This window comes from Thermobia domestica, chromosome 6 (genome assembly GCF_964235325.1).
Source record: "Thermobia domestica chromosome 6, izTheDome1.hap1.1, whole genome shotgun sequence".
Lineage (NCBI taxonomy): Eukaryota > Metazoa > Arthropoda > Insecta > Zygentoma > Lepismatidae > Thermobia > Thermobia domestica.
In genome coordinates this window covers 51,778,556-51,805,529 of record NC_137459.1, presented here as the reverse complement: position 1 = coordinate 51,805,529, position 26,974 = coordinate 51,778,556, and the positions used below count along the sequence as shown (strand labels likewise).

At 34.7% G+C, this 26,974-nt stretch overlaps 1 protein-coding gene across 4 annotated transcripts in view; it reads left to right on the top strand.

The window, feature by feature from the left end:
• Positions 1-24,070, top strand: part of LOC145687984 (voltage-dependent calcium channel subunit alpha-2/delta-2-like) — a 152,711-nt gene extending 128,641 nt beyond the window's left edge. For all 4 annotated transcript variants that reach the window (XM_081761628.1, XM_081761627.1, XM_081761630.1 and 1 more), the window contains 7 exons: positions 2,026-2,170; positions 4,478-4,662; positions 5,702-5,862; positions 8,878-9,125; positions 12,906-13,198; positions 15,080-15,156; positions 16,992-24,070. In XM_081761628.1, the coding sequence (XP_081617754.1) occupies positions 2,026-2,170; positions 4,478-4,662; positions 5,702-5,862; positions 8,878-9,125; positions 12,906-13,198; positions 15,080-15,156; positions 16,992-17,087 (1,205 nt within the window). In that variant the 3' untranslated portion in view covers positions 17,088-24,070. The remainder of the gene's footprint in view (positions 1-2,025; positions 2,171-4,477; positions 4,663-5,701; positions 5,863-8,877; positions 9,126-12,905; positions 13,199-15,079; positions 15,157-16,991) is intronic.
• The last annotated feature ends 2,904 nt before the right edge of the window (positions 24,071-26,974 follow it).

Sequence of the window (26,974 nt, the reverse complement as noted above, 5' to 3'; positions counted from 1 at the left end):
AGAAGTGACTTTACCTACACTTTTTATAAGAAGTGTACATACATGAACTTTTTTTATAAGAGTCGGATTTCTTTCATGTCACTTTCATTAAAGGCGTATCCTAGGGGGAAAGGGTTCAAATATAGAATATGTCAAAAGCTGTTAAACAGTTTAAAATCATTTTTTGAAAATAGTACTTGGGTCGTCTAACCTTTTATAATTTAATTTCCATTTAAATACCTGTTCTAAATGCGAAAAAAGGGTTCAAATATGATTCACATTTCAAATATTCTCCATAAATCTACTCTTCCCGTGAACGCCGGTTCTTCAGCCAGTTAATAAATAATTTTATGATTAGCGGTAATAAAAATAATAATTTAATGTTACAACGAAGGCAAGTTGTGTCATGTGTGGTTATCACATTGCTTTCTTGATTGTTGTTCTAGGCCAAGGTTCCCTCTTTCTTAATTCAATTATCTAAAGATGTAAATTAAAAACTGAAAATTCTGTGTTTGGTCGGGAATCAATCCAAAACAAAGCATATTAAATTAACTATAATAGTAAAACATTTCCTGGTGCTAAATTTCACATTACAATTGGAAAGTTTACAGAATTATGCGAGAAATCTTGACAGAATTGTCCACGATTTTCGTTTTCCTCTCAAACGAATTGTGAGATACTACCTTTTACTTATTATTTGTCAGCATACTTTCCAAATTTTTTCCCCATTTCTCATTATAATGTTAAAATTAATTCAAACTATACCTAGATCTCTATTAAATACGTAAATACCTCTCAGCAATAATAATAATATAATAGATGAGAATAGTTGTTCCGCTAATAACTAACCATAGTCATCCTGGGTAACTCGATCTATACCCCGTGGCCTATACATAACACTATCAAATAACGAAGAGAAAGAAGAAAATTTAATATTATGTCTATGTTCTTCCGGTGTCATGAGGAAAACTCAGTAAAAGAAAATTAATTTAGACGGCCTATGCTCTAGTGAAGAATTCTATAAAAATAATCGATGTAAAATATAGTGTAATTATGTAATAAAATAATTAAAAATAATGTAATTTAATAAAATGTAAAATATAATTGAAATACACTATTCGTAAATTTTTGATATCTTGTTGCCTTATGTATTATGTAAATGAGAAAGTTACTTCTTCATCATGTATTTCAGATATTGTTATTCGACTAGAATTGAAGAATTGAAGATACTTTTATATAGATTAAAATCTTCCTCGTGTTTTTTTTTCAATAGATGCATTCATGTTTATCTTTTAAAAAAATGCCAAAATGTATTTCTTGCCTTCTTTGTTTATGTCATTCTTTCTATATAGAGAACAGGGAGATGAACAAACATTAACCAACTGGCCTGCACATATGGTTCGCTCCTTCTTAACGGAAGAAGAAAGATATTCTGTTGAAGTGTCAAATAACAAAGCAACACGAAGGAATCGCAGCTTCCAGGCTACTTTTTTCTTCGCCAAAACATTTAAAACATTCCATTCCTTACTCAAGTAACGGAGATCAGCTTTTACTCACCCCCTCCTATTTTAGCTGAGAGCTGTCATGGAGTTCGAATTTGTTGGCAACATCGGATTTCAGAAAAAATATCTGTTTCACTACCATGTAATGGGCGGAGAAGGGTAATAGGTCAATTTTCTGGACCTCACCCTAAGGCCGTCATGAAATTTCCAAAAGTCTACGGGATGTCAAGCTAAACATTTCACTTGATTTTAGAACATTATAGATACAGTGTGTGTAAGTACACACAGAAAGCCAAATAAAAATTGACAACGGTTATTTTTTTTTTTTTTTTTTTTTTTTTTTTTTACCTCGGATCATAGGTAAGTGCTTTATCATTGAACCACTTTCACGCTTTCACCCTCCCCCCTCCCTTGACATAAACATTTTAATGGGATCTAAAGATAATAAATTGTTGCTATATTAATAATTAACATACAAATTTATATTTCGTTTTTCTTTTCTTCTTATTTATTTATTTATTTATTTATTTATTTTAAATTTTAGGCAATACAAATTTGGTTCAACAGCTATTATGGGATGTGAAAAATACCAAGAAGCTCTGGGAACTGTGGAAGGAAAGTTCTGGTGATTATCTGTTCAACAACTTTGTTTCAACAGATGGCGGATTGACCTTGGTTTATCCTGTTAGGTAAGTGGGAAGTAGATCTTTTTCGAGATTTAAAAAAAAAAAAAAAAAAAAAAATCTTTTATTACAAATGCTGTTGAGTTGTGTGTCATGGTTATAGAAAGTAATGGTTTGAAATAACATGAGGCCAAATCCCATCTCATTTAGGAAGAGAAGAATGCAATAAGTATTTAAAAAGCTGGTGATCATAATTCCCCTCCCCCCAAAAAAATCCAGTGGTCAGGTAAAGGAGTTTAAATGAATAGGTAAATTAAATAAAGAAACATAGAACACTGCAATGTGGTGTTTTCTGATCTGGTATAGACTTGTAAAGTAACCAGAAAATGTATGTCAGAGGTTTTTTCTACAATGCTAAGTTGAATTAATGTGTAATGACACTAGAATAATCTTTGCCATGTATAGTGCCGTAGTGCAATATTAGGCTCATTTCAGATTTGTCAAAAACCAACAACAACTAGCTATATGTGAATTATACACTCCAATTTCAATTCGCTGGCTGGTTAGCCTAAATCCTTCATGGCTTTGTACAGTTGAATTTATTATAGTTGCACTGTTGATATTATATTATTACTAATGTCTGGAATATATGACAAACTGCAATGAATGCCACATTTTGCATAGTTTCAGTTTCCTGCAAGGAAGACACTTATTTGTTTATTTATTGTCAATGTTATTTAATCCTCTTCTTTAGTTACGCTTGAAAAGTGACATAATGGCAGCGTAACAAGATTTAACATGTTCTTGTTTTTGTGTATGTATATGAAAAGGGGAAAGGAATTTAATTATTTATTTAGATAGAACCAAGCTCAACATTAATTACAATTTGTATGTACTGGCCTCTGACCGATTATGTACGAAATTAACTAAATAAAGATGAATATGTAAATATCCAAACTAGGTAAAATTTCTCCTTTTTGTATGAAATACATAGAACAGTTGATTCTCCACTTTTTTGCAAAGTTTTTAGCTAATTTTACGGTAATAGCATACTTTTTAAAGTTTGCTTTCCGAAAAACCATATATATAAAAATATTAACAGCTTTTCTTTTCATATTAACACAATTGTAATCTAAGGGTTTTCTTTCTTTTTCTTTTCTTTTCTTTTTTTTAAAGTAGAAATCAGCTTGAAAAACAACTAAAACTGTCAATGATTTCATCTCAGGTGATAAAATTGTTTACAACTTCACGAATATAATGTAAATCGAATGATCAGGGTTTTTGTTTTTTTAACGAAAGCCATAGTCGTGTGTAGTGTCGACAGTGTGTACTAACGCATAGTGAGAAATGCGCAAAACGCTTCAAAATGCCAGAAGGAGAACTTGCCTTAAACCCTAAAATTGAGAGATTTTTGAGTAGTATACTGCAGTTTAGTGTCAGGCAAGAATTTCATCTTTTAACTGTGGTTCTTTTATCTATCGAGTAATATTGATTAGAGATTTTTAAACGAGAGATGTAACCGTAAATTGACCGTAACTCTAACCATAAAACATGAATTCTATTACATCATATATTCAATCACGCATTTTATTACTTTCGAGTTTTTATTTTAATATATTTTTTATGTATTTCATTGTACCTATTTAAACCGTTTTCGTCGTACTTATGCCTTCATTATGCGTGTTACTTTCATCACTTCATTTTGCTATAATTTCTGGACTTAAGCCATTACTATCAGTGGTAGAGGGTTCACCTCTGGTGCGTGGGGTCCCTGGTTCGATCCCAGCTCGCGCCAAGTGGACTTCGTGGTGCACAAACACCACGTCCTTGGTTTTCTCGGGAGTTCTCCCGTTTTCTCCCACTTTTTCATTCCATCATTTCGTTCATTTCTCATCATCTCCATCATCTTTAGCCTAGCCAGCATATTCGTGGGACGTAAAATTCAAAGATTTTTTTCTTTTTTTTTTTTTTAAGTTATAGCTAGCACTGATGAAATTTCGAGAAAGAAAATAAAATTGGGTCACGGTAGATCAGTTGATAACAAAATTTACGAAACACCCTTGCAACTTTCAAAGCAAACAATGGAAATGTATGATACTAAGCCTCTTTTTTATTTCTTTTTGCACCTTCTCACAGATAGTAATGTACAAAGCATCCACGATATGCATTTTTCAAATGCTTATAAAATATATTTTTCTTAAAGTAAGTTTGGGCTATTGGACCAAATCGTCAAATGTGATATGAGTGATAGTAAAGGTGTAACTGATCTCACCGTGTGGTAACATTGTTTTTATAACTTGAGGAATAGTGTTTTGTTACATAATCTTTTATTCCAAATGAAAAGTTTTTACTTTCTTTTCTTTTTCTTTGTAGTGAGGCCAAGCACTACCATAGCTACAGGGATCCGTATAAAAGTATTATCTACAAAAGAACCTCACAGAAAAAAGGATTCCTCTTTTCAACAGTAGAAACAAGCAGGAATGGTACTACAGTGATGTCCATTGCTATTTCATCTAGAATATCTGTGACGAAAGGAGACAAGACCACAGTAGCTGCAAGTGAGTATATTTATTGCTTATTGGTACAGTTACTTTTATAATAATAATAATAATAATAATAATAATAATAATAATAATAATAATAATAATAATAATAATAATAATGAAGAAGAAGCAGAAGCAGCAGCAGCACCGGAAAGAATTATAAATAATACAATACTCCATGGTGCTACAGTGTACGTAGGGTTCTACACGGCCACACAGCTTTTCAATTGGCTAATGCGTAGTAGACACATTGGCTCCCATTGCTATTTTATTTCTAGATTGAAGTTTGTCACTGCTTAACCCAACTAACTGTTTAATTGTTTCACAGGTCTACGAAATTCATTTTGCGCCATGCTAATGCGCACACATATCACCACGTTCAATGTATTTAATTTTGTCCGAATAAAGAGTCATTTTGTGTACTAAAATGTTTAAGAAATGCTGAGCGAGTGAGTAGGCAGTAAACCTAGTTGATTAACACTGTTTAACCTCCTTTCGCTTGAGTCAGAATATTAAAGCGTTATTCAAATCATAAGCTGTTCCTAGACGGCTAGCTAAAGCAGGGATATCACCACAATATACGGTCGTACAAGACACGATTGAGTAAGCCAAATATTAAGAGAATATTTATGTTGCCTTCCGTAGTAACTTCTCGACGGCTTCACTTTTAGTACTAAAAAAAAAACATTGTATCTTCTGGATTATACAGATCTGTACATAATATGTCAAAGCTAATATTTTGCATTGCATAATATGTTTGATCCACAAAACCTTTGCAGAGGCCGTGGTTTACGGCTTTCCCCATTGGTCTAGTGACTAGCGCGCGCGCGCGCTCTTGGTGCACGGGAACCCGGGTCAGATTCTCGGTTAGAGATTATCTAACGCATTATGATGGTTTGCATTCTATCTTAAGGTGTTCATATAGCTTCGATGCTGAAGCCGTACCAACCAGACAAAGACCGGGGTTAACCTAATTGCAGAATAGTAATCTATAGAAATTTGAATTAAACTCATAGAAATGATATGTTATATTAAAACTGTATTTCTTTTTCAGTTGTTGGTGCCGAAGTAGAAAAGGAGCAAGTAGAGAAGTTATTTATTAAATCAACAAATAGTTCAAACTCTAAAATCAGTTGTGCTGACAACGAGAAGCTGACCTGTTATCTGGTGGATGATGGAGGCATTGTAATTTCATCAAATCAAGGAAATGTTATGGTAATATAAAGAAATGAGATAAGTCATTGTATAAGCCGCTTGAAGAATAATCTTATACTTACCCCTTCTCTTCTGAACTATTGTAGATTGTTCAAAAAATCATGTTAAATGTCGAATGTGTCAGCATTGGCAAGACATAGATAAGGAAATGTTTTAGTATGGCTGGGATGTATGGGCATTAGTTATACTTGATAGCAGCTGAAATGCCCGTTCTTCGCGCGACGAGAGTAGTTTTCTGGAAAGAATTTAAAAACCTCTTCCCCCCCCCCCCCCCCAAAAAAAAAATACGCATTCCAGTGAAAGTTCAGTGATAGTGATTTACTTCTTCTCTTGCCCATTGTCAATGTGAGCCATATAAAGTTATTTCTATTTGTTCTTGAAGTATTCGCACAGACTGTTTTCATAGCAATAGACACAAACAACATTTGCCATTTTTTTACACTTTCTACTTCAATTTGCTTGATAAGAAAAATGTTTATACCTAGTAAGTAAAAACTTCTTGCTCTTTTTGTATCATATGTAACCAATTTCCATACATCATATTCGCATTAAAACATGTTATTATATATGTGTTGGCAATGCCGATAGCTGTAAAAAATCTACAGTAGTTTAGAAAAACAAGGAAAAAGAGTACTTTTTGAGTTTACTAAAATAAGTCAATTGTAATCTCTGTATATACTGTGTGCAATTAAGTTTGGAGAGTTTCTATTGTGGTTTTCTTGAGTTTAGATAGTGGCTAGGTTTTAAAGATGTGACGTCATGCACTGCTTGTTGCCATTGTGATTTTCTTTTTAATAACAGCTAAGAATATTAAAACTAATTGAAAATGGTGACTGATGTATTACGCTTTAGATTGTAAGTAATACAATGACAAGGATTGTAATAATATTATGTTTCCAACAAATGAATTACATCGTATTATACGGAATATAAAAAAATAGATTCAATATTTAGTTCGTACTTTCGTAAATGTATATTTACCAACTTTGTTTTGCGTGTAAAGGTTTGGTAATATATTAATTAACAATATAATTTTTTTGTGTGTGTGTGTGAATTCTTTCATATTAATAGATTAACAGATAAATTGGTTGTGTGATTTCTAAGTTGGGAATACAAATACTACAGTAGGTACGAAGCTTGACAGGAAAGTAAATATACAAATATATTTGCAGGTTAGGGGGAAAAGGTGTACCAAAGTTGACAACACTAGCGGTAATCTTTATCCATACGACGAGTATTGAGAGTGAGTCGTCAGTGCTGAACTGAGTCCTGTGTAAGAAGCACGCGTTGGAAATGACAGCGGCAATACCGAACCCCGCCAGCAAATGTCACCGAGAACTTGCTTTCACATTTTCAATATAACGTCTTTGAACATCTGCCATACAGCTCCGAACCCCAACCTCGCATCCAGCGATTACCGTCTGTTCCTGTATCTAAAGAAACATCTTGGTGGAAAATATTTTGACGACTATGATGAGGTCAGGGAAGTCACAACATGGTTCCAGACGCAGGTGCTGGAGTTTCATGATCATGGGATACAAAACTTGTCCCATCTTTGAACTTATGTGGAGAAATAGCCTCTGTACCAGTGTATCAAATGTAGCTATCTTTGTGTTCAGTACTTTTTTCCTATATCTTATTTTTCATTTGTATCTTTACTTTCGTGACAACCTTCGTAGATAACATGCCTTCGCTGGTGTTGTTGAAGTTGAAAGTAACTATAGTTGTCAGCTGGGGATTTATCTTGAAGTTGATATGCCTGTCTGTTTGAAAAGTCGATTAAAACAATTGTTGAATGGGGCTTACGTTGTTTATAAAATGAACACAAGGTATATACTTTCATGTAACCGAAAACCAGTTCTTATTAACTTTTTTTTTTTTTTTTTTTTTTTTTTTAAACTTTAACAGGACTTCAGATTGCCTCTCTCAGGCAAGAGAAGGTTTGAAGAAGATAGTGTTACGGTACTGAAACGTAATAATAATTGCATTATTTTATTGTATTGATAAAACTTGATACGGAAGAAAGTGAAGGTAGGATATTGTATAGTCAAGGCAATAAATAATATTCAGCTAAAAAATGTCTTTTTGCGAGTGAAGAATTCTACAGTACTTCAGATGGTAACGAACTACACAACTCCGTCAGCCTAAAAAAGCAATGAGTGTTGTGTCAGGCAGAATCTTGGGATGGTTATAAGAGCAACTGATAGTAACCTGTGGATCTGACAGGCATTCCGAGTGTAATTTAGACGATAGAAATTCAGCTTTTATTTTTCCATATACAGTAGTTTAAACACAAAAAGTAAGCTTGCTTTTTTTCTTTGTCTGTCGACACAGGCTTGACTTCCCGAAACTGTCAACGAAATATGTTTGTAAATTTCTCTACTTTGAGATATGAGTAAGGAGGGTTGTTCGTACAAAATTCGTCCTTTCGGAAATCGGGATTTTGATCGTGATGCAAAATATCCACACTGTAGTGGGTTGTATTTAGAAATGTCGCGCATAAATCTTGACCGCACTCCAATTGAAGTACTGTAGATGTGGTTGGGGTTTCATGTCAAACTTTAGCTCTCATTTATCAGCAGCGGTGCTTAAAATGGGCGGTGAGCTCCAATCAAGTAAACAAAGAAACAAAATAATTACTGGAGGTTATCTAATGGTGGTGGTTATGTAGACGAATTACGAGATTTTTTTTTTTTTAAGTAAGATGAGCAATAGGCTAAATGAATGTTTCCGTGGCATGATTGAAGCAATAAAAATATTCCTGTCCAGTTTCTGAAGGGATACTTGAGGCTACAGAGGTTCATAACAAAACCCAAAAACCTAAAAATTAGTGGTAGAACATTTATTCGGCGTATGAAACATCAAGGTTTGATTTCCCGCCAGTCCAATTGTTTATTTTCTACATTTCTTCTCATACTCTGTAGTGTAAGACGAAATTCAACCCGAGACTTTTCTTACCTTTTAAAATCGAAAGTATTTAATTCGAAAAAAAAATACTGTTTTTAATCATTTCAGATAGGAAGCTTTTTGGGACAAGCAGACCCTCAGCTGATGAGCGAACTAGTGAATAAATCATTTTTCCTTTATGAAGAACGATACAATTTCCAAGCATGGTGCCGTCGAGGAGAAGAAGTTACTACGGCAGGCAGCAGAAATATTCCCCTCATGTTTGGTTTACTCAATCGTGTCTTCGCCTCACTTAATCCTATATGGTCTCTAAATATTGGACGTTTATTTGAAATGCTGAAATATACTGTTTCAAGGTAAGAAATTTTCCATTCTGTATTGATTTATTTTTATCTTCTTATATACAGGGTCGTATCCAGAAGTAGTAGGAATATTTTTTTTTTTTTTTTTTTAATTATTGAACATTTTGGTACATCGACTTCATACTCTTCAAAATAGACCCCTTGGACATTCACACACTTCTAGCCTTCTGGAAGTCGTCCTCCGGGATGCCGTTCAGCGCCCTCGTCGTCGCCGCTTGGACCGCTTACACCGAGTCGAAACGATGCCCCTTGAGCTGCCTCTTGATAGGGGGAACAGGAAGAAGTCCGGCGATGCCGCATCAGGGCTTTAGGGGGGGGGGGGAGTGAGGCAACGTGGAAACGCCGAATTTGGTTAGGAGATCCTTCACAATCCACGCGCCGTGGCACGGCGCGTTGACATGGTGGAGCTTCCATTACCCCACCAGGTCTGGTCGCACGCGTGTGATCCGATTTCGCAACCGTGTGAGCATTTCCACGTAAAATCTTGCATTTACACTCTGTCCAGGAGGTACAAACTCCTTATGGACAATGCCACGACGGTCAAAAAATGCAATCAACATCGATTTCACTTTCGATTTCGACATTCTGGACTTCTTTTTGCGGAGTGATTGTGCGGCTCATGGTATCCTCCTTGTAGGCCTGCGTAAGCATGTCCTTGGTTTCGGTCGCTGATTTTCCCAGTTTGACGCAAAACTTGATGGCGTATCGCTGCCCCAAATTTCGCTCCATCGCAACTGACGACGAGGCGTCACAACAGGAGGTCACTAACACAGTGGTCCACACTCAACTAACGCACGCAGGCGACAGCCGCCGATCGACACCTGTTCCCAAGTTTCCCCTCCATAACATCCGGCCTTGCAAACCTCCCCTTCTCCCACATTGTTCCGCGCGCGCGGGAAAAATTAGTTCTACTACTTCTGGATACGACCCTGTAAATGAAAGGATATGGAAAGAAATATGAACTCTTCTCTATCTCTGCATTAAACAAAATTTTAAGTCCAGTATTGAAAGTTCTTCGTGAAAACAAAACCAATCTGGATTCAGTTTAGTACCAATCCAACCAAATTATATTTTTTATAACCTGCAATTCAATTTTGTATTATTTTCCTTAAGTTACCAAGTGGCTTCATAAATGGAAATCTCCACACATTTCGGGTGTCTTTCTTTAGACATTTCACTCGATCTACTTAGATTATATTCAATAGCTTGGATCTGTTTTGGGGATTCGAGTCATGTGTAACTTTGCTTATTTTGGTAACTCAAGTGGATTTGCCTTAGTCTTACCAGAAAAATGCCGGGATGGTACCTGCTAAACAGGCCCTGGCTAATATCTCCCCAAACCCTTCCCATTGTTATTGTTGTTGTTAGATATCCAGTGTAAAATGTAGCCTCTGAGCTGTATCTGGTGATTGTTAAATAAGTAAATTTAAAAAGTACCCGGTTGTCGCACCCAATACAGTTAAAATTGTGGTTTGGTATATTTTCATCTTCTATCTTTTTGGCATGAAATGTTTTACCTGTGGTAAAACAATACAACACATAGAAATTAAAAAGTCATTGCTAAATTAATTATCAAATGACTTAATTGCATTTTCGAAATATAAATTATTTTAAAATGCATTTTAAAAATACAATTAAAAATCGGTCGTAAAGTCGCCTATTAGTATTGTCGTGTCATTAGCAAAGTGCATAAAAAAATACTTTATTGAAACAAGTATGCAAACCGAAGTTTACAAGATCAGTTGTGAATGTAGCAGCACGTCCATATAATAACACGTAACATCAAAGCAGCGATTAAAAAGCATTTAATATATTTGAAAGAAAATCACACTATTTGTGGGTTTTCAAAGCATTTATTTGAACACAAACATTAAATTTCAAAGGCGATGTCTTGTATAAGTTTTAGATTACAAAAATTGAGAGCAACATTTTTGAATCGTTCTATATTCTTGTGAAAAATCTATCTCACAGAACAAACCAAGGAAATCTAAACTAGGTTTGGAGTGAAACTTTAGCGAAAGAAATTATACAGATTTAAATTTCCAAATACCAAGAATTTTAATTAAGAATAGTAAATTTGTAGTTATGCTGTAGTATGTCCATCTGGCTGTTACTCTAACTTGAAATTCGCCGTGTGGACTTTGTGGTGGACAAACACCGTGCTCGTGGGTTTTCTCGGTGTTCTCCCGTTTCCTCCCACTTTCTTCATTCCACCATTTCACTCATTTCTCATTATCACCGTCTCCTTTAGCCTAACCGGCATAACCGTGGGACGTTAAACTTAAAGATTTCATTTCATTTCTAACTTGAAATTTTTCCTTCAGAATCTGCAGCGTATGGTCACCATATCTAACAAGGGACATTCACAATGAAGAAGTCTCAAAATGGCTTCCAAATTTTCCTGAATATACTTGGAGATGTAACAAACAAATTGTACATGTTATGGTTACGGAATTCCTAACGTTCAATATTAAAGTGGTTCTTGCACAGTCATTCTACTGAGGCAGTATGGAGGGGAAGGAGATAATGAAACCCGCTTCTCGACCAGCAGCCTGTCGTGATAACTGGAAGTTACTCAGAATCCATTTCAAGAAATTAACGTCAGGAGAACCATAGAATGTCGAATAACAAGAAAGTTTATTACATTATTTTGGGCCCTACGTAATTTTTCATTAGAAACCGTCTAAGCTAATTTTAACTTAGTATTCAAAAATGGAAAGGTTAATAATTACCAACATTACGTGTTGTATTCAAGGAAATGAGTAGTGGTACCATCCTGTGAAATATTAAATCAAAAGGGCTTCTAATTCGCATTTTTAACCGTACACAGTAGTTACGTCTGAGGGTCCAAAATTAACTCAATCAGCGTCCCATGTCGTATGATTTCCTTGAATATAATAATAATAATAATAATAATAATAACAACAACAACAACAACAACAACAACAACAACAACAACAACAACAACAACATCATCATCATCATCATCATCATCATCATCATCATCATCATCATCATCATCATCATCATCATCATCATCATCATCATCATCATCATCATCATCATCATCATCATCATCATCATCATCATCATCATCATCATCATCATCATCATCATCATCATCATCATCATCATCATCATCATCATCATCATCATCATCATCATCATCATCATCATCATCATCATCATCATCATCATCATCATCATCATCATCATCATCATCATCATCATCATCATCATCATCATCATCATCATCATCATCATCATCATCATCATCATCATCATCATCATCATCATCATCATTATTATTATTATTATTATTATTATTATTATTATTATTATTTAACCTTACACGAATTAAGAAAATAGGGATATAGTGACTTAGTACAAGAGTATCGTTCATTTCTAGTTCAGGAGATCTAGATTTAATCACAGGCCGTGTGAGTTCATGGTTTGTAACAATGTTTCATGGGCTTTCTCGAGAATTCCTCTTTTCTCCCCACATTTCCTTAACAACAGTGTTTCCATAATCACGCACTTCAACTTTTTGTCTGCCTCCTCTAACCTGAAGGACAATGCAATGTTTTCCTAGTTGTCGCTTTCTGAATCAAGAAAAATCAGTATCCTAATTCGATAGTACTTACAATAAATGGATTTACACCTATATTGTAAAACAAGGGTATACTCTGTAAAGCTATCTTGCCTGTCACAATATATCAGCACCTACATTTTAACGTAAAAAGTTTTGATTATGTAAATTCACTTCCTTTGTAGTTTCCTACTGTGGGCTTTACCACTACCCACCGAGGCGGTGACAGAATTTGGTTGGGACCCGTCAAGTTTCAACAATAGTCAGCCGTTCAAGAGAAATCATGGCTGCGTTACGAAGTCCACGTGGTATTACCAAAGAGGAACAAAGAGATTCCATGGACAATTCACGTGTGACGACTGCAATCGTCAAATTGAAGTTTCGTTTCTGACAAATGTGAACTTGTTGTTGGTTGTCACAGGGAAACCTTGTCATTGCAGTGAATATGTTCATCCACTCAATCAGCTTCCTGAAGAAGGTAAGAAGTTTGAAAACCATTAAAATATTATTAATGTGCGCAAATCACCATTTTTTTCTTTCTTCCTTCTTTTTCTTCGAGGAAATAATGTAGAAAAGTTCGAAGTGCTTAAACTGATGGTTTTGAAAAATTGAACTTAGGATTTTTGTAGCTCGTACATTTATGCAGCAAGTTTGAACTTGATTTTGTCAAATGTTTCAGGGATTAAGGGATGAATTTTTAATAGTTGAAATAGCAGCATCTGGAAGGTGTTATTACTTACGTGGACTCACGTTGCGGAAATTCGTTAAATAATTTTTATAATTATTGCGAATCTGGGTTGATTTGTCTTAAATTAAATACTGAATAAACCATGTAGAGCACTCAGAGCTCCCGAGATCGTTCCAGTTAGCATTGACTAACCTTTATTTAATGATACATCTAACGCATACATATTGCAAGAGGTAATGGGGATGATCCACCACTGGTTGTATTGATTAAGGGCCAACCAGAGCCCAATCAGAAATGATAAAGAAGACGTTGAGTTTGACCATGTGTATTTAGATAATTCATTAATTTGGTGTGTTATATGTTGTTGTGTAATGCGAACTCAGTATGAAATTATCTTGTGTGTAAATCGTGTACACGAATCGTGTTAGCACAGTATTTTGGTTGTAACACATATCTTGGTTGTTTAATGGGAGATGTTCAGCCCAAGCACTGGAAATCCGCACTTCCAGAGACAGTAGTTGGTCGTATCTCGTATTGTCGTTGGTTCAGGTAGTACTATAATTTCTAAGTCCAATTTCTTCTACTTGTAACGGCCTTCTGTACCTAACTCTCGGTAAAATTCTCTTCTCTCGATAAATAAACTCAAGTTTTTATACGACCAAAACTGCTGACATTCTGGAGATATGGTTTCAGCACTCGCGCCAATTTTCACCTACGTGTGTCCTAGATCTTGAAAGATCTTAATCATCCAAATTCTCCTAACCTCGATTCAAACATGATGACACGAAATAATGTCACTATCCTGATATCCTGATATCCTGATTGTCCGGCCGAAAGTGTGTATGTTAACAAATTCGTTACATAACATTACAAGGATTTGTTTTTATTACAGCATGCATAGAATCTAAAGTATACACATAATGTTATGTTAGCACATATCTTATGAACGAAAATAAGACTGAAGTTAGATTTCAAGAATTAACAATAATTCCAAACTACATCAATTTAATTATAAAATATCTATCGTCTTGACATTATAAATGAAGTTTGTTTCCTTATATATATTTTTCTTGTAGAATTTCCGTGTACGTGGTTTAACATTTGTTTCAATTAGTATCCAGCTATTAAAGGAAAAGTCGGTCATTATTTTCTAAAAGTATTCTTATTTAACCATTGTTAAATATGGTCCTCATTTACTTGGGAATTAGTGAACTAGACTGTTTTGGAGGGACCGCGATGGCTCAGTGGTAGAGAGTTCATCTCTGTTGTATGGGGTCCTCGGTTCGATCCAGCTTTGTGGTGGATAAACACCATGTGCCTGGGTTTTCTCGGGATACTCCTATTTCCTCCCACTTTCTTCATTCCACCATTTCATTCATTTCTCATAATTACCGTCTCATTTAGCCTAGCCGACATAACCGTGTGACGTAAAACTTAAAGATATATATGCTGTTTTGAAATTATTTTAGGTTAAATCTGTAAAGTTCCAGAGAATAAGATTAAATTGTTGCAGATAATTTTTTTCTGAAACTATTGTATTAGAAAATTTAGTACAACATTATAAGTAATATAAACAAATGCAATAGTAATGTGGCAGTTGACTTTTCTAGTATTGTGGTACCAACATTTTTGAACATTACTGCTCAAATTTGTATTTTCTGTTTCTTTCAGATCGTGGACCAGATGTATGCGTAATAGCCAAGCCATTTAGAAAGAGACCAGATGTATGTTATGCTCATGACGAACGGGTAAGTTTCATTTATATTGTGTCCGTGAATTTTCAGGAACATTCACCAATGGCTTTATTCTATTTAATGTTTTCAGTTACAGTATATTTATAATGTGCCCAATGCCATCTTCCGTAATTCTTCTTGAAACGATGAGTATATTAACTTGAGTTGCAATCTTTTCGATCTTTGCCTATTTGAAAGTAATAGTTTTTACAATATTAATGTTACCACATAGTAAAAAACACATTTGATGAAATGTTTTATTTATTGTGCGAGTTATGCATTCATGGACCAGATGTGTTTAATAAGCGAGAGATGATGTGAATGGGCGGGCAAGGACACAAGGAGGCAATGGTGCTTGCTAGGAATCGTTGAGCGTTATGTAACACATCCAGTCGCACCATTGTCCTATAGAAAATGGCTCCACTCGAAATCTGTAGAAGTGGGACTTGAAAACCGTGTCAGGATGGCTTAAATGTTATTAGACACGAGCGGAAACGGAACCCCGTATGGCATCCTGTATTACAACTCCCGGATCGGAATCGGTGTGACGATGTAAAATTCATGCCTCACACAGTGTGTCGTTGCGATCCCACCAGACACTCATGCTACCACCATGCTGCTGCAGACAGAAGTGAATTTCATCGAAGAAGATAATGCCATGCCATTTAGCCAGCATACGCGACGTTTTCACTATTTCAGCCGCAATGTCTATCGAGGGAAGTCAAAGAGAGCCTAGCAATGGACACCGTGAAAAATCCCAGACACTTTAAATGTCTGTAACTACACGTATGGACACTGGTCCCTGCGCAGCACTTCCGATTTATTGGAGTATATACTTTATATGTGTTTTTTTTCTTTTTCTTTCAGTTTTCGTTGTTTGTTGTATTTTTAAAATTTTTATTGTCATAATTATGGTAAGTAACTAATTTTATCTATCGTTAACCATGGTAATCTGGAAGTTACTGTTAGTTAGCTATAAGAGAAGGTCTAAATAGCCTTAACCTCGCTGAGAGGCTAAACTACTAGGGTTGTCCGTGCTAAGCAAGACAAAAATAAATAAATAAACCACTAAAGTGATCGTGCATAGCATACAGGACAATAAATTAAACAATTAAGGTAGCCTTGTGTAGCGTAGGCTCTCTCGGTCAAACCCAGCTCCAGCCAAGTAGGATATGTGGTAAACAAACATCGGTGCGTTTCTTGGAATTCTTCCATTTCCTTCCACTTTTATCGTTACACCATTATCATTTATCTTTCCATCGTCATTTCCTTTAGTCTTAGTACAGGCAGCGACAAAAGTTCTTTCCGTTTAGTAAAATTTATTTTGAAAATAACGGTGGTATGGCTCATAGGCGGAGCTATGGGGGGGGGGGCATAGGGGGGCATTGCCCCCAACTTTTGACAAAAAATAAAAATGACACCTATAAGATCCTTCAATTCTCATTTGTATTTGCCGTGCTCCCCCCTCAGCAGACAAAAGGTCTGCCCCCCCCCCAGGAGACAGTTCCTAACTCTGCCCATGGTATGGCTGGAACGTTCAATGGTGGTATGGATGGCATGACTGGAACGTAGAGAATATTACATTCTTTTTAATTTATTGGAAACCGTACTCAAACTGACCTTCCATTCTGAAGTTATTTACGAAAGTAATTTAATCAAACAAAATGAACTTTTTTCGCTGGCTGTACCTAATCATGGGACGTTGAAACTCAAAATAAATAAATACTCGTGCATAAACATTAAAATAAATAAACCAAAGGCTGCTTAATTGGTTCTAAGCCTAATTGAGTTGTTTTAAAATTTTGCTAACTTTGATTTTTAGTAAGGTGTATTCACTTGTCTTCTTTCAGGAAAATTCAACAGATTGTGGGGGCGGAGGCGCATCTTTTATTCTCCCATGCAAGATACTTATTGAAGTTCTGCTAGTATGGCTGTATATAACATAACGGAAGAAATAGATACGGTTATTGGGAGCACTTTTAAAGGAGCTTTAAACTCGTGCATTAGAAGCAGAGAAAGTCAGTTGACATTTTGTAGGATAGTATTTAGTTTCACTTAAGACAGCAGGTTCTTGAGAAAAAAAAAATATATAGTTTGTTTTTGTTGCCAGTGGTACCTTTCGTTTGAGATCACTAGGAGTGCAACTGTATTCTAAGTATCATTATTATTAATATTATTATTTTTAGAGTTTTAATATTAGTAAATATATTATATGAGAGAATTAGTAATATATTTAATAACATACTTCTGAGATGCTTCATTCTGTGAGTTGTGCTTTAGCGAACTTAAAAGTCATATATAACAGCTTTCGTCCTACAAAGCACTGATCAAGTTTCTGCAATATTTGTAAGCACGACTTAATTTGTGATTTTGCACACGTTATTAGATAACTGTGCATATCAGGTACCTGTGTAAAAGTTACATTTAGTAAATGTTTATTGTTGTCGGTTTAATGTGCAAGTGTAAGTTGTATGTCAAGAGACTCACTTGCATTAACATGTTATATTACTAACAAAAGTTGTATATGCAAGATAATATTTGGGATTGAAGGAATTATGAAACAACTCGGGTTTCTCAGGTCAAACCTTTACCCTCTCCCCATCTCTTCATATTAGTATGTGAGAATATACAGAGAATTCTCGATAACTCGGACTTCGATATCCTGGACTTAAACAGTTTTTATCCGGAAATGCAACTTGAGTTAGTAACACGCACTCCACGTGACGAGTTTACAATTTCAAGTATGGTGTACACAAGCCGCTTGCTGTTGGTACAGATGATGCAACGTAGCACTATTTGCCATGCCATCTCCCTTACCCTTCCAAGATTTTACGTTGTAGTGAATTGAACGCTTAGACCGGAGTATCTTCGTTAAGTATCTCGAAGCCGGCATGGAGAGGGCGCCATATTACAAAGTAATCACCTGGACATGTGTGTGATCTCTAAATTAAAACACTGAAAATCTATTAAAATACTGTAGTGTATTTATGTCCTAATATATAATCATATTGTAATTGAAGACAAAAGAGCTTTTCATCCTTAGGTACCATTTTTTGATTTCGTAATTTGGACTCCTTCTTCTTTTGGTCCAAACTATCGAGAATTCTCTGTATTACAATTTAAGGAAAGATAATTCTGTTTCGTGACGTATGTGAACGAAAGCTTGTGTGCTATAATGAGAGGCAAATTCCTATATTTTGTAGTTCTATAACTGGCTTCCATATTTTTGTCAGTAATTGTGAACTATTTTTCTATCAGAGTAAATCCAACGTTATGAATACTACTTATGCATATTTGTTGTGTAAATTCAAAAAGTACTGAGTATTTCCTTATATATATAATATATGTTTCCTAATTCATGTTCTATAGTGAGAATTTGTCTTGTAAAACTTCCGCCAGATGTCCGTGTGTAAGGACGAATTTATGGATCATAATACTGTCATTTTGAGCCAGTGAAACAAATATGAAGGACAGGCAATAGCATTAGAGCAAAAGCTAATTGATGTACTGGCATCTTAGCAATTTCGATTTTAAAAAACTTCTATAATTCGAGAACTTTGGTATTTTTACGTAAATATTGTTACCTTTCGCCATCTTGTTTGTAAGACTTGTGTCAGGCAGAGTCCAGATTCCACTGAAAAAGCAATGACCGGGAGACTAATATCTCAGTAGGGCTCTGTATAAACCTGACTTGTGTCTTACACTTATAATAATAATAATAATAATGCAAATACTTTCTAATTAGTCATAACGGAAGATTGTCTTTGAAATAAAACTACGGATATAAAAACCAATGCAATGGAATGAACATTATTTTTGACTGACACTATAGTTAAATTTTAAATTTTACATGGTATCCTACTGGACTATTACCTGAGTAATTGTAGCTACTTCCCTTCATTAAATGATCTCTAATGCAAGGAGACAAATACGTATTTTTATTTTTTGTGTTTCTTGTAGTGTTTGTCAACGACATGATATTAATATTAAGTGCGAAATTTTTTATTTATTTATTTATTTATTTATTTATTTTTGAAATGGAATGAACATGATGTATTCTTCAGCTTTAAATATATATATTGTATAGCATTCGAAGTTCTCCAGACTTGGAAGTTCACATTTAATTACACACACACACTGTTAGAGTTCATGTCAGCCGCTGATATCTTTATGAAAGTGAAACGGAGTATTAAAAGTTCGTAAATCGTGCTATTGTTGATTTCAGAGTTGGAGGTAGAAGAGCAGTTGACTTTCGATTAAACTACGTGAAATATTTTAACTTCTATAAAGATAGTTTTTAGCCAAGTTTAAGTAAAATAACAATAATTGGAAGCTATGCATATTGAAAGCGTTATTTATTCCTTGGGACCAAAATATAAGTTAACTGTTTATGAGTCCATGATGCTCTGACTTTATTAAAACTCTCTCGCATTATTTGCGAAACTTGCAAGAAGTCTTCATGGTATCACGCACTGCATTCAAATATTGAGCAGGAAAAAAAAATAATAAAAATTAAAAAAATAAAGTAAAGAAAGAAAATATTTCAGTATGATGTATACCTTTAAGTATTTTCAGTTATATTACTTAACACAATAAATAGGGGTTGAGTCTGCAGTTAATAAGAAAAAAAAATAATAATAAAAAAAAACCGTATTAAATTTTGGCGATAAGCTTCAGTGATAAATGAGTAATGTTGTTTGAAGGTAGTCTTCTTCTTCCTCACCTCAACCATAGGTTGGTGGGCAACTTAGCAATTTTAAAACATTTCTATCCATTAGGAGAGCTGTTTCATACTTTGATAAGGTCTCTCCTTCGTAACTGCATCTAGATATTCAACCCTTGGTCTTCTTCTTCCTGGTTTTCCTTTTACCTCACCCTCTATCAACACAGTGATCCAATCGAAGTGTCGAATAAGATGGCTAAACATGCTGCTTCTTCTTTTTCCTATTATCTTCATGATCTGTCGTCCTTCATTAGCTTCCTTTAGTACGTCTTGATTCCTTTTCCTTTCGGGCCATGATATGCGCAGCATTCTGCACCAACACCACATTTCAAATACTTCCAGCTTTCCTCAGTGCCCACGTCTTTGATCCGTAAAGCGCCACGCTCCATACCAGAGTCTTAATAAATCGTTTTCGAACGTCCAACGATACATTTCTTGATGTTAGCAGTCCTTTTCAAGGTAGTAAGTTGGAAAATCCTTAGCAAAGTTCGTTTTGACGCGTATTTTTAAAACACAAACCACTCATACGAAAACGAACTAAAATTGAGATTATTCGGTTATTCCATCGTGGATAGAAAAAAAAAAGAAAAAAAGTAAAATAATGCGAAAGTCAAACAACCAACTGCTAACTAGTCAACAAAGATTCTCTTTTAAATATAACCATTGTACTTCGTCAAGTGATACTTTAAATTGAATATTGGCATTATATCAGTGAATCTTTCCACAAGTGTTTTGACTTTAGATTAAGACTTAAAATTTATATTCAGTCTTCAGTACAATTTAATACCTAACGCTTAGTTCACTAAACTAATATCTGTGTTTTTCTTGACTGTTACAAAGTAGTATTAGAAATCCTTATTATGAAAGGGCTCTATTATTATAGTTCTTTCCGTTTCTTTTTCTCCTTTGCTTTTTTTTTTTTTTACTTTTTTTTATGAGAACATGACAGTCTCTTTCATTTATTCTATCAACAATACATCATGCTTATAAATTAAAGCATCTTAGCACGATGCATTCGGCTGATGGTATTTCAATGGGCGCATTTATTTAAGACGGGGGAGGGGGGATGGTGAGAACAATCATTGTAAACCATGCAACATTCACTAAAGAAACATTTTATTCTGAATGATACGAAAAGGTATCTTGGAGTCACATAGTGTATCACACCGTAGCATATGATCTCTCCTGATAGTGACACATGGTACATAGCGACATATTCTGTATTAAAATATACAACTTGCTGTGGACAATTACGAAATGGAGTACTACTCGTTTTCCCAGGCCATTCGCAGCTTCAGGAGAGAGAGAGAGATGATCCTGACAGCCAGAAACATTGTCTCAAGGAAATTGCAAGCGTGTGAAATGAGGGTGTAAATCTAATGATCTGGTCATCCTTTTTAACATCGGATATCTTCTTTATCCGGATACCATTTCCAAGCTCGACTTAGTGCGGGCAAGCGTTACAATAAAAATTATCTCCAGTCCCATTGCTGTCCTTATAGAAAATATTGCTGAAGACAATAGAGGTAGATCTGCCAGTACTCCTGGCAAACAATGTAAAGATATACGAGTTCCTGCTTAAAACCAGTCTATATCACAATACCACTATCCTCAAACTGATCTCTTTCAGTGATAGTGAGCGAGTACATGACCCAAGCTGCTGCAACTGTAGCGCTACTAAATGCCATAATATATTCGGGGCTGCTGGGAAATTTTAGCATTTCCCGTGCTGTAACGCGCGAGCATTATCAGTCAGTTATTAACAAATAATGGTTATCTGTAGCTGTTAAGCGTCAGCTAACATTCCTGTGCTTCTGGAACCTTTACTACATCTTTTGTATACGCTTTGTCAAATCTGAATGTCCTGGGCTTCCTTTCGCTGGGTTTAACGCTTCTCAAGTTGCCTGTGATCTTCCTTCGTTCAAAGTGGTCACGATAGTTTTGGTGGGCTATATTCCCTACTTAAACACCACGTGTGTGTTAAGCGGCCTCCAGAATAGATAAGATGTGTATTCCATAACAAGCACGAGTTTTTTCGACTCATCCAGCGCTATTGTACGTTTGCTGGCGAAGTTAACATTAACGGTCGTTAATGGACACATAATTAACATGTGTAACATTGCAAAATAACATGTGTAGTGCACCCTGTTATGAAAATCGCCTCTGATCCTTAATTTATAAGCATGTACGTCTTATAGTATTATTCGTTCCGCTTACCTTTTAGCACATCATAAGCAATATAAGGTTCCGTGTACGAACGTGGATTGATCTTATAAGAGGTCTTATTGAAATGGCTTGTCGGACAGCTTATTTTAGTACAAATAGTACCATTATTGTATTGTTTATAAAGGATGTCAGATAGAAATTTCATTGATGTCAGTACATAAATTGCTGTACTAATGTGTTAAATTTACCAATAATGTTTAATGTAAAACAAATAGTAGTTATTATTTACCTTTAACGACACTCTCATAGATCAGTGCGTGGTACCTAAAGAAGACAATTACAATTTCTTCCTTGTTAACTAGTAATTAAATCTATTTCAGAAAAAAAAAATTGTTGATTAAATAAAGAGAAGATGTAAATAAATGTTAATACCACTATTTTAAAACTCTTCTGGTAAGCTTCAATTAAGTATGTTTGCGATTCTTTATTGTTTACATTGTATATATAAACTTATTTACAATTGTATGCATTTATATTGAGCTCTTAATGCATTGTGAAGAAACTAGTTATTGATATTGTGGAAAAAAAAGAAAGTTTTGCTATATTTTAAAATCTGGAAGTAACATACATAACAGGGTACCGAAAAATAACAATCAAATTTCGGAAGGCGATTCTTTATATCAAATAAAAGAAGAAGAAAAAGATTTAATAAATACTAAGTAAAAAATGCCTTATTTCAGAGCTATAAGCTGTAGAAAGTGTAAGACGTGAAGTTTTCTTGTGTAAAAACCACGGAATGTAGCTCAACTGATTCGAGAAATTACAGACAAACGAGTACAAATTCTATGTAAACGTCAATGTTTGCAAACTGTGGGGTGTCTGTATAAACATTTTAGAAGTTAAGGTTGAGTATGGGAAGAATTTACAGCATTAATTAATCTTCTAAAATCCGTGATGTACATACGGTACAGCTCCTTGGGGGGCGCGGTGGCTCAGTGGTAGAGCGTTCACCTCCGGTGCTTGGGGTCCCTGGTTCGATCCCAGCTCGCGCCGTGTGGACTTTGTGGTGGACAAACACCGTGCTCGTGGGTTTTCTCGGTGTTCTCCCGTTTCCTCGCTCTTTCGTCATTCCACCATTTCACTCATCTCTCATCATCACCGTCTCCTTTAGCCTAACCGGCATAACCGTGGGACGTAAAACTTAAAGATTTTTGGTACAGCTCCTTAACGAGAGTATTTCGGCAGAACTTGTAATTTATCTACAATTGCTTCAACTAACTGAGCTAGGTCGTTTAATTTTACAGCTAGGGAAGGGATTTGAATCTCATGTCTGTGAAATGAAGTGTTTTTTGACTCATGTGTGTTAGATCTTTTTTCCTTTTTATTTGACATAAAGAATCACTTACCATAGTTTTGTGGTGTCGTGTATATAGTATACACAACATAGAGTGGAGAAAAGCAAAAATGAATATTATTTTAAATATGTTAGTGGTTATGAGAGTGCAATTTTGGGCAACGTCATAGTGGTGCGAAATATAGCAATTTTATTCATTTTTGTATGTGAGGTGAAATATAAATGGGAATCTTATATGAAAGAAGATATGTTAATAAGTTTACAAGTTCACACTTATTTTGCTGTTATGCTATTTAAAATATATATTTCGTGCCAAATATTCATTGAGTTGTATAAAGAATATGCTGCTTTTAATATACTATATTTGTTGTAGCTTTCCCATGTATTTGTATTAGTATGTCAATAATGACTTTGTTTGCAGTAGTATATATTTGAATATAAATGTGCATAATAAGACGTGAACAGGGCTTCGTAATTATTTGAGAAATTAGGAATGAGATTATAGCTATGAAGGAAAGCTAAGAAGTATGTGGTTTTCGGTTGAGCATGAATTTTTATTATTGACTGTTCTCTGTAAATGTGTCGTGAAATACCTTTGGTTTTTATATTTGCTAACGTTTAGAACAGTTTATGTTAACCTTTTGGATCTTCCAGTTGGTAATAGAAATAAATGGGAAACATACATATACAGTTGCGTTCAGTATATACTTTTTAAATTAGATCATGTGTGTAATTAACAGGAAACTGTATGTTAATTATAATATTCGTTTACTTATCTAGCTGAATTTCCTTTGGAATGTGACTACATACTTATTAAATCTGATGACTACTGATACTGAAATATAGGTTTCGTGTAATTCTCCGTACATAAGGAAAAAAAAAACAAGCTGTTTTCACTACACATTACAAAGTATGATCGATATTAATACCGTGTATTTAATGCACTTCTTCGCAACTTCTCGCCGATCACGAAATACACCGCAGATCATCGTGGATGCGAGTATATTTATCTAGCATGTCCGATCTCTCGCTTCTTGGTTTGATCATCAGCACTTCCCACTTTCCGAATCTTTTTAATCGGCTTCGGTACTGCATCAGGGGTCAGTGGCGGAGCCAGGATATGATCAAGGGAGGGACTGAACCGTAGTTTGAGCTTTATCCAGTGTAAAGCAGGATTGAAGCTCATTTCATCCAGTGTATACCTGAGAGTCAAGGGGGGGGGGAGGGCTAGAGCCCCTACAGGCCCCCTTGGATTCGCGCCTGTCAGGGGCTATGGCAATTCTGCGAACGTGTTTGGCATTAAGTGTTTTCGATACAACTGATACCCGAAACAGTCATCAGAATTACCTTAACTTGTTGTTCTCTGCTTGAAGTCATCTCTATGCAGAAATGAAAAAATTGAATATTTAGGCGATGTATGGAGACTTACCCACTACCTGTATTTTGGGTTATATATATATATATATATATATGTATGTATATATATATCAGGGATTATAACAAGATTGTAAGGGGATACAATACTGTTCATGATAATCCTGACAATGAAAATGTATGTAATATCATGCTATAGGGTAACTATCCACCATTTCTTAAAGTATTCCGTGTCAAGCATATCTAAATTTGGCACGTGTATAATGCATTTTATTGAGTGACGATGAATTATTTCCCGCTACATCTTCTTTTAAAAAGAGAGACTTACAACATATTTTTCTATCTGTTATTTAAATTAAAATCAATAAATATTTAGTTTTCAATAGAATATTTTTCGACCATTTCCAATTATTGTAAAATGGTTTGTGATATTCTTTTTATTTTTTAAGTTGAAATTGTTACCTTATTTCAGACAAAATATTGTAATAGATAATAATTGATTATGTTTCCTCAACATATTCCAATTGTTATTATTGTGACTTATCAATTCCAGTCTTTCATTTCGAAATATGCTAGCCACTTTGGTTGGTTGTCCATTACGTCGAGAGACCTTGAAAATAAATAAAACCTTATTGTATGTATTGGTCAGTACAGTCGGGAACAATTAGCATCCGCGTGTATACACACAGATAAGCAACATTATACTATTTCCAGCATACACATTTTTTTTTTTTTTTTTTTATCATGGATCACCTTGAGTGCTGTTCCCAAAATGTATAGAGAACCATATTCTCTTTTACGTCAAAAGAAAAAAAAATGTACTTAGGTTTGTCCATTTACTACGAAAGAGTAATGAAAAATGACTTGAAGCTTTTAACGCTGGATATGGAGAGTAATGGAGAAATATTTTGGTAGAACGAAAACTAATGAAGAAATGTGAACAACATTGGAGAGAGGGAAAGAACAAAACTAGAAGTAGTTAAGAGGCTTAATCATTGCGAAATTAAAACACTGCTAATTTTACAGTAACTATGTGATATCTTCAAGTAGATAAAATATAATCGAAATGTGGAACAAGAGCACGCTAAACACTATTATTTTGCATGAGGTAAAGTTATCACGAGTCACCTAGTAGTTTTCCGTTTGCAGCTATTTCAACACGCGAAGATAAATGCCGATTTTCTAAATGGCCGGGAATTGAAAACAGGTGAGTGAGTCGTGATAGCGTTATCTCATGTAAAATGATATTGTCTACGGAGCTCTTGTTCAACTTTTCGATTATCTTTTATCTATTTGAAGATATTACATAATTACTGTAAAATTAGCGGCATTTTAATTTCGCCATGATGGGGCCTCTTAAAACGAGGAAAATAAAGTAGTTCGGAATTATTTGAGAATTGTTGTATTAGGAATAGTTAAAAGGAGAGAAGCAAAGAGAAAAATATTAAAATTTATGGACGGGATTAAAAAGAGAAATTGTTACGTCAAAGCGAACAGATTAGCTAAGGACTGTAATTCGTTTAAATTCACATTTGAAATTTGCTGCAAGTAAGCCTTTCAGTGACGGCAAATACTTTTGGTGATAATGATTGTATTTCCCTGTTACTGGGAGTTGTGTTTTGTTTTTGTCCCTGATGTACATTTCAAAATAAAAATATGTTTTGGGAACTTTCAGTGGCCATAACTTTTGTTCCCGACTGTACAAAACTAAATCAATTAGATAATCTTCATCAATGTCTTATCGAAGTAATGAACAGGAGGAAATTTAAATAACTGGGTGTGACGTTAAACTATTAAAGAATAATGCACTGCAAATATTGGTCACTTTTGCTTTTACGTTAGAGAAATACGAATATTAACATTATATTACAGTGTTTGTTTTAGTGCGTTAGTTAATTACAAATTATAGTGATAATTCTGTAAAGAGTTTGTCTTTAGTGACATTACGGTATAATTATAAGTTGGTTCAAAGAATATAATTGTTATTAGCATAGTAATAATTCAATGAAGTAGTTTTATTGTACTGAAAAAGTTACGTATTTCAGTTGCGTTGATGCAGAGTCTAATCTAATAAAAAAGATATTTATGCTACATTCGATTTATTTTTTTCTTTCATAACTTCCTTTTATATTACCTGAAGTTCTTTTTTTGTTTCCCTTTAGCTGTTCCGTCTTGCTAAAATTTCCGTACAGGTTCAAAACATCTCTTGTTTCTTT